Source organism: Pelophylax lessonae (genome assembly GCF_965119305.1).
Source record: "Pelophylax lessonae genome assembly, chromosome: 10".
Lineage (NCBI taxonomy): Eukaryota > Metazoa > Chordata > Amphibia > Anura > Ranidae > Pelophylax > Pelophylax lessonae.
The window spans coordinates 216,836,805-216,855,589 of record NC_138777.1 but is presented as its reverse complement, the minus strand read 5'-3'; the positions used below and the strand labels follow the sequence as shown (position 1 = coordinate 216,855,589).

Genomic DNA, 18,785 nt, shown 5'->3' with positions numbered 1-18,785 from the left:
TTATTGTGAAGATGGCTTCAGAAAGTCAAAAGAAACCAAAGTTTTAGGGGCCTCACTGGGTCCCTTCCTCAAGGAGACATAAGAAGTGACTCTTCCCCCAAACGTCAATTTCTTATGGCTTTGTGATGTCGTCCCTACCATAAATACATGAAATGCATTTACTTGAAGTGCAAATGACTTTGTATCTTCTTACCAAAGACCAGGGGCGGCCCGTTCTTTGGGGGCGCCGCCCCCCCATCCCATCCATGCGTCCGGCCCCTAATCTACATGCAGGGTGCCGGACGCATGGATTCCAATAGGGGATTTTTTTTTTTTTTTTTTAAGCATGTGATTAGAGCCAGAGGCTCCAATAGGCTTCAAAAAAGGGTGGGCTTAGGGCGCAGAGCATTGCGCCCTGAGCCCATCCAGTTGTGTGACAATAGCGAATTAATATTTGCTACTGCCACACTGACTCTCCTCCCAGCCAGTCAGAAAGAGGGTTGTTAGACCCCTTTCCCAATTGGCTGAAAAGGAGAAGCGATCTTACTGGCCAGTGGCCAGGAAGAGGCAGAAGAGACACAGCTGGAGGAGGACAGAGGCTCAGCCATCAAGAACTCCCCGGCTCGGACAGGAGGAAGGAGGAGGTAAGAAGGCAGACGGGGGGGGGGATGTGTCGCATGGCTGACTGACTGACCCGACCGACCTCAGGGGGGGGGGGGGTTATGGGTGAGGGGGTTGCGCATTGGTTTGCCGCCCCCCCCTAATTACTAAGCACCAGCCGCCATTGCCAAAGACAGTGTGCTCCACTGGCGGTCTACATTGAAGGTGAACAACTAGCCAGATTGATGATAACTAGTAGTAGAAATTACTGCAGCTCTCCTCTTTTTTGAGTACACAAACATGAGGATTTGGACAAACAATCTCTTTTTCTGGAGGCTTTATTTATATTCTGCACCCTGGAGCACTGGCTCCATAGGTGGGCCTGTTTCTTGCAGGAAGGCGGAGAAGCTGACTCCAATGAAGGATGGACTCTACATGCTATAACCCTTCGGATTCTGTGATATTAACCACCTCAATACTTGGCACTTTCACCCCCTTCCTTCCCAGATTTTCAGCTTTCAGTGCTCCCGCACTTTGAATGACAATTACTCAGTCATGCTACACTGTACCCAAATGAAATTTTTATCATTATGTTCACACTAATAGAGATTTCTTTTTGGTGGTATTTATTCACATCTGGGTTTTTTATTTTTTGCGATTTAAGCGCAAAAGAGCGAACATTGTGAAAAAAAAAAACCCAGTATTTTCTACTTTGTTTCAAAAGAAATCCAATAAAATCAAATTTCATCATAAATTTAGGCCAGAATGTATTCTGCTATGTGTCTTTGGTAAAATAAAATCCTGATAAGTTTATGATAATAGGTTTGTGTGAAAGTTATAGAGTCTACACTGTGTGAAGAGAAGCAGAGCCGATCGCCGTTACAATGGCTGTGTTGACATTACATGATGGCTGTGATTGGACACAGCGGTCATGTGATCAGGAGGGCCAATCACAGAGCCCTCCTGCCGAGCGGTGTTGCGCTGTGTCCTGGGGAAACAGGCACACCAAGATTGCGCAGCTGCGCGTGCATGTGGCCGCGCAATCTCTCTTCTTTTTAAGGACATTCAGGAATGTCCACCCAGAAGGAGGAAGCTTCCACCTGGCCGTTTATATGCATTGGCCGGGTGACTGCACAAAAAAAAAAAAAAAAAAGACATCACCAAGATTGACAAGATAATGGATGATAGGGATGCTGCAGAAGCATTAGGTCTCATGGATGAAAAATGGATAAATACCAGGGGGTTGGTTACAGTGGGTACGGAAAGTATTCAGACCCCCTTAAATTTTTCACTCTTTGTTATATTGCAGCCATTTGCTAAAATCATTTAAGTTCATTCTTCTTCCTCATGAATGTACACTTGGCTCCCCATACTGACAGAAAAACACAGAATTGTTGACATTGTTGCAGATTTATTAAAAAATAAAAACTGAAATATCACATGGTCCTAAGTATTCAGACCCTTTGCTGTGACACTCATATATTTAACTCAGGTGCTTTCCATTTCTTCTGATCATCCTTGAGATGGTTCTACACCTTCATTTGAGTCCAGCTGTGTTTGATTATACTGATTAGACTTGATTAGGAAAGCCACACACCTGTCTATATAAGACCTTCCAGATCACAATGCATGTCAGAGCAAATGAGAATCATGAGGTCAAAGGAACTGCCTGAAGAGCTCAGAGACAGAATTGTGGCAAGGCACAGATCTGGCCAAGGTTACAAAAAGATTTCTGCTGCACTTAAGGTTCCTAAGAGCACAGTGGCCTCCATAATCCTCAAATGGAAGACGTTTGTGACGACCAGAACCCTTCCTAGAGCTGGCCGTCTGGCCAAACTGAGCTATCGGGGGAGAAGAGCCTTGGTGAGAGAGGTAAAGAAGAACCCAAAGATCACTGTGGCTGAGCTCCAGAGATGCAGTCAGGAGATGGGAGAAAGTTGTAGAAAGTCAACCATCACTGCAGCCCTCCACCAGTCGGGGCTTTATGGCAGAGTGGCCCGACGGAAGCCTCTCCTCAGTGTAAGACACATGAAAGCCCGCATGGAGTTTGCTAAAAAACACCTGAAGGACTCCAAGATGGTGAGAAATAAGATTCTCTGGTCTGATGACACCAAAATAGAACTTTTTGGCCTTAATTCTAAGCGGTATGTGTGGAGAAAACCAGGCACTGCTCATCACCTGTCCAATACAGTCCCAACAGTGAAGCATGGTGGTGGCAGCATCATGCTGTGGGGGTGTTTTTCAGCTGCAGGGACAGGACGACTGGTTGCAATCGAGGAAAGAGGAATGCGGCCAAGTACAGGGATATCCTGGACAAAAACCTTCTCCAGAGTGCTCTGGACCTCAGACTGGGCCGAAGGTTTACCTTCCAACAAGACAATGACCCTAAGCACACAGCTAAAATAAGGAAGGAGTGGCTTCACAACAACTCCGTGACTGTTCTTGAATGGCCCAGCCAGAGCCCTGACTTAAACCCAATTGAGCATCTCTGGAGAGACCTAAAAATGGCTGTCCACCAACGTTTACCATCCAACCTGACAGAACTGGAGAGGATCTGCAAGGAGGAATGGCAGAGGATCCCCAAATCCAGGTGTGAAAGACTTGTTGCATCTTTCCCAAAAAGACTCCTGGCAGTATTAGATCAAAAGGGGGCTTCTACTAAATACTGAGCAAAGGGTCTGAATACTTAGGACTATGTGATATTTCAGTTTTTCTTTTTTAATAAATCTGCAACAATGTCAACAATTCTGTGTTTTTCTGTCAGTATGGGGTGCTATGTGTACATTCATGAGGAAGAAGAATGAACTTAAATGATTTTAGCAAATGGCTGCAATATAACAAAGAGTGAAAAATTTAAGGGGGTCTGAATACTTTCCGTACCCACTGTATAGCAACCAGATTGGCTGCTAAAAACAACCTCATCATATTCTTTCATTTTTAATTCATGAGCCCCACTACTCTTGCAGAGTCCCTACCATCAGTGACCTTGTCAATATTAGCACAGCCTGCAAAATGGCAGTCACAGTTTTCTAGAAAGGACACTGGAAGGACCTGTGAAAAGCTTTTGTTGGGTAATCACACAGTTCAGGATGGAATTAAACCGCAAGTGAAGTACACACTTCCTCTCCAAAGGAGGCTATGTGGGATTTTTCACACAAATGTGTATGTCACATCAGTCACTGTGTATTATGTGACCTCCTGCCACTGCTGGGACTCAGTTGACACTGGGGAATGGCTGTATGTTTGTATTCATTATCGACCCACATCCAGCACTGGAGACGACAGAAGCAGAGTACCTCCTCCCTTCTCCTCGCTGAGAAATCACTACTTTCCTTTAGGCCTGAACTTTGCCAGTCGAATTAAAGAGGAACCCCAGCCAGAAGGAACAAACATATGGGAGCCTCAACTGATAACCTGTCAGGCTGTGAGCAGTCATCAAACAAGAGACTATTTTGGAGATAATTTAGACTTGCATTCGGAAAAAAAAAAGAAAAAGTGCGCACTTTCCCGATGCACAAAACTGTGCTGCTCTTTAGCAGATGCACAGGGATGCCATTAATAGTTAAGCCACGAGTGACCCAAACCACATAGTGCCACCATGCAGTTCAGTACGCCAATCGCAAAACATCATGCTTTTCATCAACTTGTCACACAATGACATTTCAATAAGTTCTATTGGCTTGACACAATTTTTCACACACCAGCTTGAAGCGGAGTACCACCCAAAAGTGGAACTTCTGCTTTAAGGCCTCCTCCCTGGCTCCTGTTTGTGAAACGGAGCTTTTGGGGGGGGTTACAGGTACCCGATTTTGACAGGTACCTGCTCCCGCTTACATTCCTGGTCATCTTAGGTGATCAGAAGCAGAAGTTCTCCTTCCCAAAGTCTTCTGGGACATGACAGGTCCTAGAAGACTTTAGGACCGGTTGCAAAGCGCAGCGCTGCTCGCGCACCCAGCTGTGAAGCCGCAAGCTGTCACAGCTGGGTGGCCATAGTAGACATGCCAGCCATCCCATTATGCCTCTGCCTCTGGGAATTATGCCTGTGGCTATCAAGAGTCTTGGAATGCCTCTTGGGACTTTTACTTCATCAACATCTGGGAGCTGAAAAAGAGAAAAAGAGGGGCAAAAGGGGACTTTTATAGGGGTACCGTCATAAGACCAATAAGTATGAATAGAAACAATATATTTAAAACCTTTCAAATACATTTTATTTAATTGATATAGTTATATATTGTTTCTATATTCTAGTAGCATTTATGATGTATGTATACGAATTCAATTGCCCCTGAAAAAGCAGTCTTCCGCGAAACATGTTGGGCACCTTTTGGGCACTTCTGTTTACTGCATTCAAGCCGACCAGCCTCTAGTGTTACTGGTCAACAAGGGTCTGTTTGAACAACCGTCCCTACATGTAGAAAACTATTGTGCTACTTATGGTTATGCTACTTTTTTTTGCCTTTCTTTTAAGGATATTTTGATATTGTTCTTTGTATTAAATAGTAATGCAACATTTTTAATATACTATGTCAATTCAATAAAATGTATTTGAAAGTTTTTAAATATATTGGTTCTATTCATACATATTGGTCTTATGACGGTACCCCTATAAAAGTCCCATTTTGCCCCTCTTTTTCTCTTTCAATATAATCCGGGACGTAGGTACCTTTATTATTTTCTTCAATTGCATACCCTCATTGAGCTTGTCCTAAAATCAACATCTGGGAGCTGAAAATTGGCTACCCCTGTATGACCAATTTCTAATACAACGCAGTCTTAATATTTATATATATATATTATATATTTTAATAATGTATATGCAGCCCAGTTCTGGACTCCCTCAAAATAAGTTGTGCCAAATTCAGCATTGGGTAATGACAATGATGGCAAAACTCACTTAGGTCTCTTTTTACACTTGTGTTAGCCCTCTGCGATGGAAATTTTTTCAGAGGGCATTTAACAGGGGATGAGAAGGTGTTAGGATTCCTCCACACTGCCCATTTTAACCACTAAAAGTCCATACCACTGTGCAGCACCCATGAACATTGCTCACAGTTGCGAGGTAGGCCTATTCATTTGAATTCACAGACCTGTCCAACAGGAGCAGCCATTATAAAACCCTCCCTCAGTGAATGCTCCACAATGTAGTACAAGCATATAATGGGAGAGTAGGACGAATATCTAAGACGTCAACTGAACTCTATATAAAATAAATAAATACATTTATAGCTCCATAACAATAAAAATAAATATCCAGATGGGTTGGGGTGGAGGAACTTGACTGGCCTCAATCCGATAGAACACCTTTAGGATGAATTTCTTGTCCAACATCAGTGCCGGACCTCACAAACGCGCTTTTGGAAGAATGGTCAAACATTCCCATAGACACACTCCTAAACCTTGTGGACAGCCTTCCCATAAGAGTTGAAGCTGTTATAGCTGCAAAGGGTGGGCCAACTCAATATTGAACCCTACAGACTAAGACTGGGATGCCGATAAAGTTTTGCGTGTAAAGGCTGGCGTCCCAATACTTTTGGTACTATGGTGTGTGTGTGTATATGATATATATATATACATATATACATACATACATACACACACACACACACACACACACACACACACATACATATGTATACACACACACACACACACACACACACTATAGAGGTGTATATATGATTTAAAATGTTTTATCCAGAAAGGGTAGGTGTATTTTTAGGACCTCTGTTTTAATTCATTATGGCCCAACTCTAAATAAAAAAAATGAGATCAATGTATACAAGCCTGTTGCTGTGTGTATCTCCTCGTCTATCGTGGAGGGATCAGACAGACTGAATGGTAAATAATGAAGTGTAAGCATTCTATAGACCTCAGCACAACCCTTGGCTTCCCATCGTGCAGTCCATGCATTATTCAGAACAGTAAAACCGCACAGTGGAGATCGGGACGTCACGGCAGCTGGCATGTCATTATTATGACAGTTTTGCAGATAGCGAGTGACAGGCCGCAAGTGCCCTGCTGCCATTATGTCTTCATGAGGGCTGCAGCCTTTTGCAGAATAAAGAATCCATCTGCATTTGTTGGCTCAGAATAGAAGGCATACAGTATATTTAATGATTCCCTCAACCCGTTGTAGTTTTATCTATGAGGTAAGTATCAAATAACATCCAATTTAGAGTGTCAAGAATAGAAAAAAGGAAACACAACTGGGGTATGTTAAAGGCTTAGAGGCACCTTAAACACTGAAACCAGCTGAGATGTAGATGTAAATGCAAATCACATTAATGTAATATAATAATATCATATGTCATTTTTTTTAAAGCGGTTTTCCATATTTGTAAATCTGCAGCATGCATTACCATAATGCCTGGTGCTCCTGTTCCGGCGCTTCCGGTTTTGGGTGACAACACTCTGTTCATGTCTGCCAATCATGCTCCTGTGTTGTCACCCTGTCACACAGGTTTCCGATGAAGACTACCAGTTGAATAAAACATAACAAAGCCATGGTCCATTGTTATCACCATCAGTAAACTCACCCTGAGAGAAGCTTTGCAGCCATAACTGGAGTGTTTGTATAAATAAAACTTCTGCGCTATCCCTTTTGCCAAATCTAAGCAAACCGTGCTGAAAAACTGAATAATATAGGAGGCAGCTGAACACCAGTTTGCATCAAACCACCTGTGCAAATGCAATGAATCTATACTACCTTCAAGTGTGCAGCGCTCTCTGTCAATATGTTAAGTGCTTAAATTAAAGTCATTGTAAAGTCCCATTTTTTTTCCTATTAAAATATGTTATATTTACCTCCTCTGTGTAGTGGTTTTGCACAGAGCAGCGCCCAGGGTCCCTCTTCGCCTCTCCTGTCCCCTCCCGAGCGAGCGAGTGAGGCACTCGTAGACATCACTGGATAGAGATGGGGCTCAGGTAAGTGGGGGGCTGAGAGGGCACACAGAAAGCTTATCTTAAAGCCAAGTTCCACCCAAAAATGGAAATTCCACTTTAAGGCCTCCTGACCCCATAATGTGCCACATTTGGCAGGTCCCAGAAGATTGCCTATCCACTCAAGACGTGCAGAGTGACTCGCGCATGTGTAGTGCGCACCCGACTGTGAAGCCGCAAGCGGTCACAGCCGGGTGCCCACACTAGAGATGCCGGCACCGTGGGGAGAAGAGGGAGAGAACCGAGGCTCCCGCTGGCCGCATCGCTGGACCGGGGGACAGGTAAGTGTGTGTTTATTTAAAGTCAGAAGCTACACTTTTTGTAGCTGCTGACTTTTAATAAACACAAAAACAGGTGGAACTCCACTTTAATGCACAGAATGCATTAAGATAAAAAACCTTCTGACTTTACAACCCCTTTAATCTTCATACACTGCTCAAAAAAATGATAGGTACACTTTAAAAACACATCAGCTCTCAATGGGGAAAAATATCATGCTGGATATCTATACTGAAATAGGGTAAAGTGTTAGGAACGAAAGGATGCCACATCGTTTTATGGAAATGAAAATTCTCACCCTACAGAGAGCTGAATTCAAAGACACCCCAAAAATCAAAGTGAAAAAATGATGCAGCAGGCTAGTCAATTGTGCTGAAGTGTCATTGCAGCAATTCAGTACTCAGTAGTTTGTATGGCCCCCCACGTGCTTGTATGCTTGTCTGACAACGTTGGGGCATGCTCCTAATGAGACGACGGAGGTGTCCTGGAGTATTTCCTTCCAAATCTGGACCAGGGCATCACTGCGCTCCTGAACAGACAGAGGTGGAACCTAGCGGTGTTGGATGGACCGAAACATAATGTCCCAGAGGTGTTCTATTGGATTTAGGTCACACGAGCGTGAGGTCCATTCAATGGTATCTACTCCTTCATCCTCCAGGAACTGGCTACATACTCTCACCCCATGAGGCCGGGCATTGTTGTGCATCAGGAGGAAACCAGGACCCACTGCACCATTTTAGGGTCTGACAATGGGTCCAAGGATTTCATTCAGATACCTAATGGCAGTCAGGGTGCCATTGTCTAGCCTGTAGAGGTCTGTGCGTCCCTCCATGGATATGCGTCCCCAGACCATCATTTACCCACCACAGGTCATGCTGAAAGATGTTACAGGCAGCATAACATTCTCCACGGCTTCTCCAGACCCTTGCACATCTGTCACATGTGCTCAGGGTGAACCTGCTCTCACCTGTAAAAAGCACAGGGTGCCAGTGGTGGACCTGCCAATTCTGGTGTTTAAATGCAAATGCCAATCAAGCTTCATGGTGCCGGGCAGTGAGCACAGGGCACACTGGAGGACGGCGGACCCTCAAGCCACCCTCATGAAATCTGTTTCTGATTGTTTGGTCAGAGATATTCACACCAGTGGCCTGGAGGGCATTTTTTAGGGCTCTGGTATGGTTCATGCTGTTCCTCCTTGCACAAAGGAGCAGATACCGGTCCTGCTGATGGGTTAAGGACCTTCTACGATCCTGTCCAGCTCTCCTAGAGTAACTGCCTATCTCCTGGGATCTCCTCCATGCTCTTGAGGCTGTCCTGAGAGACACAGCAAACCTTCTGTCAATGGCATGTATTGATGTGCCATCCTGGAGGAGTTGGACTGCCTGTGCAACCTCTAAAGGGTCCAGGTATTGCCTCATGCTACCAGTAGTGACACTGACCCTAGCCAAATGCAAAACTAGTAAAAAACAGTCAGAAAAGATGAGTAGGAAAACAATGTCAGTGGCTTCCACCTATAAAACCATTCCTGTTTTGGAGGTCGTCTCATTGTTGCCCAGCTAATGCACCTGGTAATTTCATAAACACCAAAGCAGCTAAAAATGATTAACAACCCCTCTGTCACTTAACTGACCAGATCAATATCCTAGGAGTTTAATTGACTTGCTATACGCCGTTTAAAAATTGTTCCTTTAATTTTTTTTGAGCAGTGTATAAAGTTCATCAGTGATTATGAAAATAATAATAATGAAATAAAATGAATATAAACACAAACTTTTATAAATAAATAAATATATCAAAGTGAGTCCACCTTTTAGTGCCAGTCCATAAAGATATATATGTACAAAGTTTATAAATTCCATACACCAAAAACAATCTATTGACCTTTGTTCACCACGGTGCCCTTTACCCCACCTAAAGGTGTCTTCTCACCTGCTGGGGCGGACCCCACTACCTAAAAAGAGGTCAGTATGTGCCTTTGCAGAGTAAAAGTGGCACTGCTTTCACTGACAGATCCAACCCAGTCCACAGCTCTCAGCGTAGTGTCATATATGGAATAGGCAAGAGGAAAAAAAACCATAGTGCAGATAGCCCATAAAATGAATTTATTATGAGTAAAAATACCACTCACAATTCAGAAGTTAAATACAGGCATAGTTCAGTATTATCCTTGGCTTGCACAGCTCTGCTTGGCTCTGCCCAGCGTGATTACATCACCGCCGACCTCACGCATTGCACCCAATAGGCTTTCTCAAAGGAGGACAGGGGAGGGACCTCCAGCTGATTGACAGCCTCAGCTCTGTTCCTGTGGGCTGTTTGAAGGGGGTGTGCCCCTCCATCCAATCAGCTCTCAGTGCTCTCCTTACTGAGGTCTTTAGAGTGTAACTTCAGCTCTCCTCCCTCTTTTTTCTGAACTGTCAGACAAGCTTATAAATTCAGCACTTTGAATGAAAACACAGATACAATTTACGTAGAAGGATTTATTTAATCTCTGTGTATCACTTTAGATAGTCCTATCACTGGTAATATACAGTATAAGGGTTTACAACCACATTAAGGTAAATCCCCTCAAGTACTCTCAGATCAGTAGAAGGAATTTCCTATCCACTTGCAATACTTCATCTCTTTTCTCCCCATTGAGTCAGGAACATATAAATCACACAAACCAGAAGGGGCTTTGTCGCATAAAATCATACATTTTTATAAAAAAAAAGAAAAACAAACAATAGGACAAAATTAAAAATGCACACACATCAATTCGTGTCACACGAGAGGCACTTGAACAAATGCTTAGTCCCACTTTGGAGCTAGCGTTAGTTCCACTAATTTATTCAATTTTTTTTTTTAACACTATAATTAGACATATTTTTTATATCCGAGTGCTGCCAATTTTGTCAATATTGTTTGCTGAATGTCAGATTCACTGCTTTAAAAAATATACCCTCTTTTAGTGCAATTTAAAAAGCAGACTCAGCGTGATCACTTTTTTTTTTTTTTTTTTTTAGCTACCCGGAGATAAAAGATGAGCGCAGAGGAGGTGCTGACATCGGATGAGCTGGAATGTAAAATATGCTACCAAAAGTTCAACTCTCACAGCCGCAAACCCAAGATTCTAAACTGCCTTCACCGTGTCTGTGCCAGATGCCTATCCAAAATCCTCCTCATAGGCGGAGGGGCACCATGCATCAGCTGCCCGTTCTGCCGCAACGAGACCGAACTTCAGGAAGAAGAGGTGGCAGGTCTCCCGGACGACACCAATATCTTGTCTAAGCTTGCCGAGCGAACCATCTGCAATTCGGATAGCAATGAGGTGGTCCTAACCCCCAAAAACCTTGCATCCTCTAGCCCTTCCCATGGATCTTCGAACTGCTTAGTGATCACCATCATGGAAGTACAAAGAGACTCCACGCGGACACCCAGTCAAAACACCATCTCAGACTACTATGCGGAGCACAGCGTGGACTCGGCTTCTGTGAGTTCCAATGGCCAAATCGACCACGACCTTTTTTCCAAGTTGTGCAACCATGTCCCCAGGATACTGGTCTGGCTGCTGGGCTTCTTTTACTTTGGCTCTTTGCCCCTTGGGATATATTTGCTAGTGATTCAGAAAGTGACACTTGGAATTGTCTGCGTCAGCCTGGTACCTTCCAGCCTGACCGTGTGCCTGGTCTACGGCTTCTGCCAGTGCCTGTGCCAAGGCATATGCGACTGCTCAGCCAGGAGTTGACGAATGCTGACACAGCAATGTGTTATGTAGGCCATTAGAACTAGACACTTGGGAGGAATGGATGGGTAGCACTGGAAACCTAGAATTTTCCAATTGGTATTATCCAGGAGTGTTGAGGTGGTGTATAATAAGGGTTTCTGGATTCTGGGGGGCTTCTACACACCAGAGGATCTTCACAGTTTCCTTGGTTTGCGATGCAACTCAATAGATCTGAGATTGAAGTGCCACACCACAGATTAATGGTCCAGCTATAAAATGTATTTCAATGTATAGTCAAGTAGAAGACCAGAGAAAAGATTCAATGCATTTCAGGGGCCAGAACTCATTCTTAGCCAAACCACCCATTATTAGTCCAAATTAAAATTTATTCCAATGTAAGATTAAGTAGAAGACTATAGGAATGAGTCAACACCTTTGGTGGTCCAGAGCCCTCCCGATCAGGGTTAGCCACACCATAGATTATTGGTCCGGATATAAATTTATTTCAATGTTCGGTCAAGTGAAAGGCTATAGGAACGATCCAACATGTTTGGGGATCCAGAGTTCACCCTCTTCATCAGGGCTAGCCACACCACAGGTTATTGGTCCAGATATAAATTTATTCCAGTGCAAGATCAAGTAGTAGACTATAGGAAAGGGAGTGCATTCTGGACCCCGAAAAGTGTTGACTCTTTCCTATAGTGTTACATTTGATCTTACATTGGAACAAAATTTATAACTGGACCAATAACCGGTGGTGTGGTGCTTCTCTCTCAGATTTAAGTAGTCGTTAGAAGACTGGAGATGGGAAAACAGAGTGAACCCCTAATATTGTTTTATGTCACTTTTTGTAATTAATCTGTTGGAACCCAGAATTAAATGTCTAAAACACAGTAAAAATGCCATCTTGTCCTGCAGATTGTTTATAAACTCTGCCTCTGTGTTCAGGTTAGTGCCCACATGTGAAAATTTAACATGTGATTGTGTCCATGCCAAAGCTGTGTGTGCATCTACTTCAATGGGCTGCCTGCACGCAACGCCAAGGTAGATGCACACGTATCTGCCATCGGCTCTGCGTGGAAGATGGCACTAATCTGCGGTCTGAATGAGCCCTAAATAATATTTTAATTATTATTATTCAACTGAAAATGGCTTGTTCTGACTGGTGTTTGGAGTTAATATACATGAATGTGGACTGTGCATCTATAATTAGTTAAAACAACTAATCAACATAATCGATTATGAACATAGTTGTCAACTATTTTTATAACCAATTAGTTGGTCAGCCAATTTGTTGGCCTGCATACAGAATGCATTATTTGTTTACATATCAGAAAATACAGTGCAGCACACACACACCGTCCATACATGTTAGTAAGTGCCAGGGAACTTGTGAGCAGCAAAGCCTTGTGGGACATGTAGTTCTGGGCAGGAGAAGGAAGTAGCCGATTCTCTGATTCCTACTGTATTAAAGTGTATTGTATTTGTACTGTCTACCCTCAAGTTGTAAAGCGCTGCGTAAACTGGCGGCGCTATATAAATTCCATATAATAATAATAATAACAATAATAATTCTAAAGGCAGAAGTTGTTTTTACCTTGCTATAGTGGCACTCTATACTCTACTTTGCGGCTTGCTATAGGGGCACTCTAAAGGCAGGAGGAGCCAGGAGCACCGGCGGGGACCCCAGAAGAGGAGAATCAGAGCTTCTCTGTGAAAAACCATTACACAGAGAAGGTAAGTATGACCAATTTTGTCGTTTAAAAGAAAAAATAAAATGTTCACAATCACTTTAAGAGGAGCTGGAGCCTGATAGACTGGAGGTAATAAAAGGGCATTACAATTACATTTAAAGTAAAAGTTTACCGATATTGTGCATCATTTCTGTACAAACTCTCAGAAACCATCTCAGGGAAGCTCCTCTGCATGCTCGTCATCCTCATCGGGGTCTCCACCCGACTGCAGTTTGTCATTGTAACCAACTTAAGTGGGCAAATGCTCACATTCAATGGCGTCTGGCACTTTGGAGAGATGTTCTCTTCATGGATGAATCTCGGTTTTCACTGTACAGGGCAGATGGCAGACAGCGTGTATGGCGTTGTGTGGGTGAGCGGTTTTCTGATGTCAACGTTGTGGATGGAGTGGCCCATGGTGGCGGTGGGGTTATGGTATGGGCAGGCGTATGTTATGGACAACGAACACAGGTGCATTTTATTGATGGCATTTTGAATGCACAGAGCTACCGTGACGAGATCCTGAGGCCCATTGCTGTGCCATTAATCCACGACCATCATCTCATGTTGCAGCATGATAATGCACGGCCCCATGTTGCAAGGATCTGTATACCATTCCTGGAAGCTGAAAACATCCCAGTTCTTACATTGCCAGCATACTCATCGGACATGGCACCCATTGAGCATGTTTGGGATGCTCTGGATCAGCGTATACGACAGCGTGTTCCACGTCCTGCCAATATCCAACAACTTCGTACAGCCATTGAAGAGGAGTGGACCAACATTCCACAGGCCACAATCACCAACCTGATCAACTCTATGCCAAGGAGATGTTTTGCACTGCGTGAGGCAAATGGTGGTCACACCAGATACTGACTGGTTTTCAGACACCCCCCCCCCCCCCCAAATATAATAAAACTGCACATTTCTTTCAAATATTGTTCACAAATCTGTGTTAGGCCCCTTTCACACAGGCGGACCGTTCATCCGCCTGTCCATTTTTTTGGCGGATCTGAACGGTCCCCCCATGCATCTCTATGGGGCATCGGATGTCAGCGGAGACATATCCCCTGACATCCGATCCGTCAAATCTAGACAGATGGAAACCCTATTTTCCATCCGTCCAGCGGATCGGATGGGATCGGATCAGAACGGACAGACGGTCCGTTCCCATCTGATTCCCCCATAGAGATCTATGGGGCTGTGACAGCTGTGTCTCCGCACACAGTGCGGAGAACAGCTGTCATTCTCCTGCTCAGCGGGGGATCGGCGGATCGATCCCCCGCTGAGAAAAGCGGAGTCCGTTTGACGGACACACTGTGTGAAAGGAGCCTTAGTGAGCGCTTCTCCTTTGAGATAATCCATCCACCTCACAGGTGTGTCATATCAGGATGCTGATTAGACAGCATGATTATTGCACAGGTGTGCCTTAGGCTGGTCACAATAAAAGGCCACTCTAAAATGGGCCTTTTGTGTACATGGAAAAAAAGTCTTAGATCTTTGAGTTCAACTCATGAAAAATGGGGGCAAAAACAAAAGTGTTGCTTTTATAATTTTGTTCAGTATAAATATTCAAGAATAAAGTCTTTTTTTAAACTACATATTAACTAAATTATACACCAAACTTTTTTTTAGGTCCGATTAATCAAAACAATTTTCAACTAATCAATTATGAAAATAATTGTTAGTTGCAGCCCCACATAAAAAAAACAGGGTCTTTATTATTATGATTATTGACTTTAAAGACCAAGAACACCTTTTGCAAAAAAATGTAATTACAAAAGGCACCTGCAGACTCTTTCCCTGGGCCCACGTCCATACAGACCTTAAGTGATTTGGACGGAGGAAGTAAAACATGGACCGCAAATATGGTGAATTCACCACACTTGGGCTTTATTGAGATCTAGGAGTCCTTCTGTTTCTGTGGAAAATTTGTACTTGTTGGATTTGTAGTCTTTCCATGCTGCTTTTTTGTGTTGCACCTAACAACTGCTCCACTTCTAGCTGTTATTTTTTTTGTGTAGGTGGGAAAAACCAGCTTATGTGTTTGTAGCACTGTCTCCTTAGGGCTTGCTGTGTGTTGACTTCTTAGGTCTCCCTCTGATTACCTGCAGACAGTCACCAGGGGAATTTTAACACATCCATCCTTACTCCTGTTTGCTTGTTACTCAAGAAACAGTTCAGGGTAATTGGGTTTTGTATTTATTGTGGAACTTGGGTGGGAGAAGGGAATAGTGAGATACTCCAACTGAACTATTCACAGTAGATAAGGACAACTCTCACTTGGCCTCACCAGGTTATTTGTGGAAGCAGACACCCTGCTTTACCATACTGCCACATGTATGGATGAATTAAGTCCTCTTGCTCTCTCTAGTAGCAGACTTGAAGCAACTAATTTATCTTCAGGACACTTTCTAGCATCCCCTTGACAGACACCCATCCACGGACTCTTCCACTGAAGGGATGGCCTTCACATGACAGACCCCATGACACAGATCTGTACTCACTGTAGGCAGAATCAGATCCTTTCCAGTGTCTCCCTTCCAGTCAGTTCTGCAGGACATCTGGGTTCAGCTCCTATCTGAGTTTCAGGCCCTCAGGTTGACTACCTGAGGCCGCATGGCAGCTTCTACAGAGGAGGGGCAGCGGCCCCCTCCCTTCAAGACCCCGAGCACAGGTGCTCTTGGCATTTATACAGTATCCCAGCATGTACTGAGGCACTTTCCTCTGCCAATCACCAGGGCTGTAACAATGCCTGTGCCCTCACTTGTCAGGTTTCCTCCCACTGTCCAACATGCCTCCCTATTGGACCAGTGTGAAACATTACAGACAAGCTGAGCTGTATCTGAGCGCCATGAGCAGACCCTACCAATGGATCCAGCTCTCTGGTAGGCAGGGAGCAATATAAATGTACCTGCCAATCTCTCTGGTAAGACCCTAAAAAAACTATACTATCTACCTAGGAGGGTGCTACATGTTCATGAGCTGATTTTTTTAGATCGCATTTATATTATCTGAATAACTTCTTTATTTCACATATAAACTGCCTGTATACGATGGTTAATTGCCAATAACTCTATAACTAAATTTGTGTATCTTAAATACCTCTTCTTTGGTCCCACCAATGCACTCCTCTCCTCTTCTCCCAGTGCTACCATATGAAGCTGTATGCTACAGTGGCACCCATGCAGGTGTGCTCCTGAGTTGGGCTGTGTGCATCCATAGACACATACAACTCAGGTTGGGCACGTCTTCCACTCCTTCCTGCTCTCCATCTCCCTTGTGAGAAGAGGAACAGAGACCAGAGCTGCTGAAGGCATGTACAGAGCAGGATCGAGTGAAGACTCTGACAAGTGTTTGGGGGAAGGGGAGAGGAACAGTAGTAGGACATTTTGTACTTTAATGCAGGAAATGCATTAAGGTAAAAAATTATTTGACTTCAGAACCACTTTAAAATGGAAATGAGACAACTAAAAGGCCTGCAATGATTTGGCTAATTGGGGCACCTAGATATACATTTGTGCATCTGAAAAGAGCGCATTATTTATCCTTTTTTTTTTCTCTTTTAAACTGAAAATGTATTTAGATAGATATGGAGACGCACTTTAAAACCTGCATATTTTTTTCTGCCGCTCTCTGCCCTCCGTTTTACTGTAGCTGTGATCTTCTGCAGACAAAAACGGGTAAATTCAAAAGATAATGATCCATTAGAACAAAGTGTGCACGGAAAGCAGGAAGCGCAGCGCTGTAATCATCTTAAGAACTCTTGTGCAGATGAAATGCGGCGGGAGCGTACACTGAATGGGGCTTTGAGCGACTCCATTGTGCGGCGTCGCTAGCCGCGTTTCTGCAGGAAAACTAATTGCAATGTGTTGAATAGAAAGGGGCAGCCGTTTACTCCAACTTGGGCACTTCAGCGCTTATTGCGAAAGCCTCTTCAGCTGTAACTGATGAAAGGGAAGGCATTAAGGTGTCCGGATGGTCTAATTTCAGGGAAAAGGAGACTTTTTCATGATAAGCTCATTAGCGATCATATTGCATGGAAGCTCAAAAAGAATCCAATTAGCAATTAAATTTAATTTTCTTTTACCATTTAATTTGCAGCCCGGCTAAAAACCGACATATAGTTTGAATTATGAAGACGCAGGTTTGAAGTAGTGATAACTGGTCTTGTTAATGAGAATAGGGACTTATTCTGCGCGGACAACATAGGAAGACTGGTGTTCTAGTACAGCGAAAGGCAACAGCAGCATTCCAGCTGTGCTGAAACTACAAATCCCATCATGCCTTTGCCTCGGAGAATGCTTGAGAGATTGCATAACAAGTACCAAAGGTACACATTTTGCCGGTGGGCCACAGGTTGGCCACCAGGGTTCTAACAATGATTTTTATTAATGTTTAATAATATTTATTTTTAATAATTAATGCTTGTAAAAGATTTTAGTAATTAGGTTTAAAAATAAACCGAATGATAAATAGTTCTACTGAAAAGATCAATAGGTAATACCAGGGGCATAATTACAGGGGTTGCAATTGCAACCGGGCCCAATGCTCCAGGGGCCCTGTGCGGCTCCCCTGTACACCTGGATAGGAGGGGCGGCGGGGGCAGCATGTAGAGAAATCACTGTCCTCCTTTTTCCTCCTGTAGCTGCAGGAGGAAAATGGAGGAGAATAGTTCCTCTGTATGCTGCCCCCGCCACTCCTCCTATCCAGTTCACTTGTGTTCTGCTGTCTCTGGGCCCCCTGTGTGCTCTCCTGGTCCCCCCTCCTACTGTGCTGCCCCCACCCCCACTATCCTCCCTTCTCTCTCCTGCCGGCTCCTGCAGGGGATGTGTCACAATAGAGAACCAGGAAGGGGGTCGGTAAATATTTAATTTACCAGCTCCTTCCTTTTCTGAACAGACAGAGTCATAGTCAGTGACATTGTAAAATAAATAAATAAATAAAATGATAAAAAATAATACAATTAAAGTGCCAAAAAATAAAAAACTACTGACACCAGTGGGTGAACTTCCAGGATCGCAAAGGTCACACTTGCGACCGCACCCTGGCATTCCACCACCGTGGGTAGGCCCCAAGATGGCAGGAAGGGGGCCCACTGCAGAACTTGTGAAAGGGTCCAGCTGCGGGACCGTAATAAAGGGCCCTGCAATGCCCCAGGACCAGTGGGAAGAGCCCCAGGCTTTAAGGAAGGGCCCCGGCCAGGGGTCCGGGGGGGCCCTTCATGGTTTCTTACACTGGGGTCCTGAAGATTCTAGTTACGCCTCTGGGTAATACATTTATGTTACAGGGAAGACGCCTCCAAAAACTGCTGTGGTAATGCTAGTGACAGACTGTAACATATATGTCATTTTTTATTTTATCCAGAGTACCACTTTAAAGGGGTTTAATCATACTTGTGTAATTTCCTGCAGTAAAATAGATTTTATGGCTTGTTCACACCAGCCGCGTGCTAAAACAAGCCATATATGGGCGGTGAAGGGTGGTTCAAGGCACTGTTTACATTTATAATTTTTTTTTACTTTATTAAAATGTAGCAAATTACTTTTTAT

General features: G+C 43.8%; 2 protein-coding genes across 2 annotated transcripts in view; one reads left to right on the top strand and one right to left on the bottom strand.

Moving 5' to 3' along the window:
- Positions 1–11,839, top strand: part of LOC309565458 (E3 ubiquitin-protein ligase RNF182-like) — a 28,068-nt gene extending 16,229 nt beyond the window's left edge. The window contains exon 2 of the mRNA XM_082270430.1: positions 10,800–11,839. Within this exon, the coding sequence (XP_082126556.1) occupies positions 10,817–11,521 (705 nt within the window). The 5' untranslated portion in view covers positions 10,800–10,816 and the 3' untranslated portion in view covers positions 11,522–11,839. The remainder of the gene's footprint in view (positions 1–10,799) is intronic.
- CEP89 (centrosomal protein 89) overlaps positions 1–18,785 on the bottom strand; it is a 154,132-nt gene that overhangs the window by 33,474 nt on the left and 101,873 nt on the right. The window lies entirely within an intron of this gene.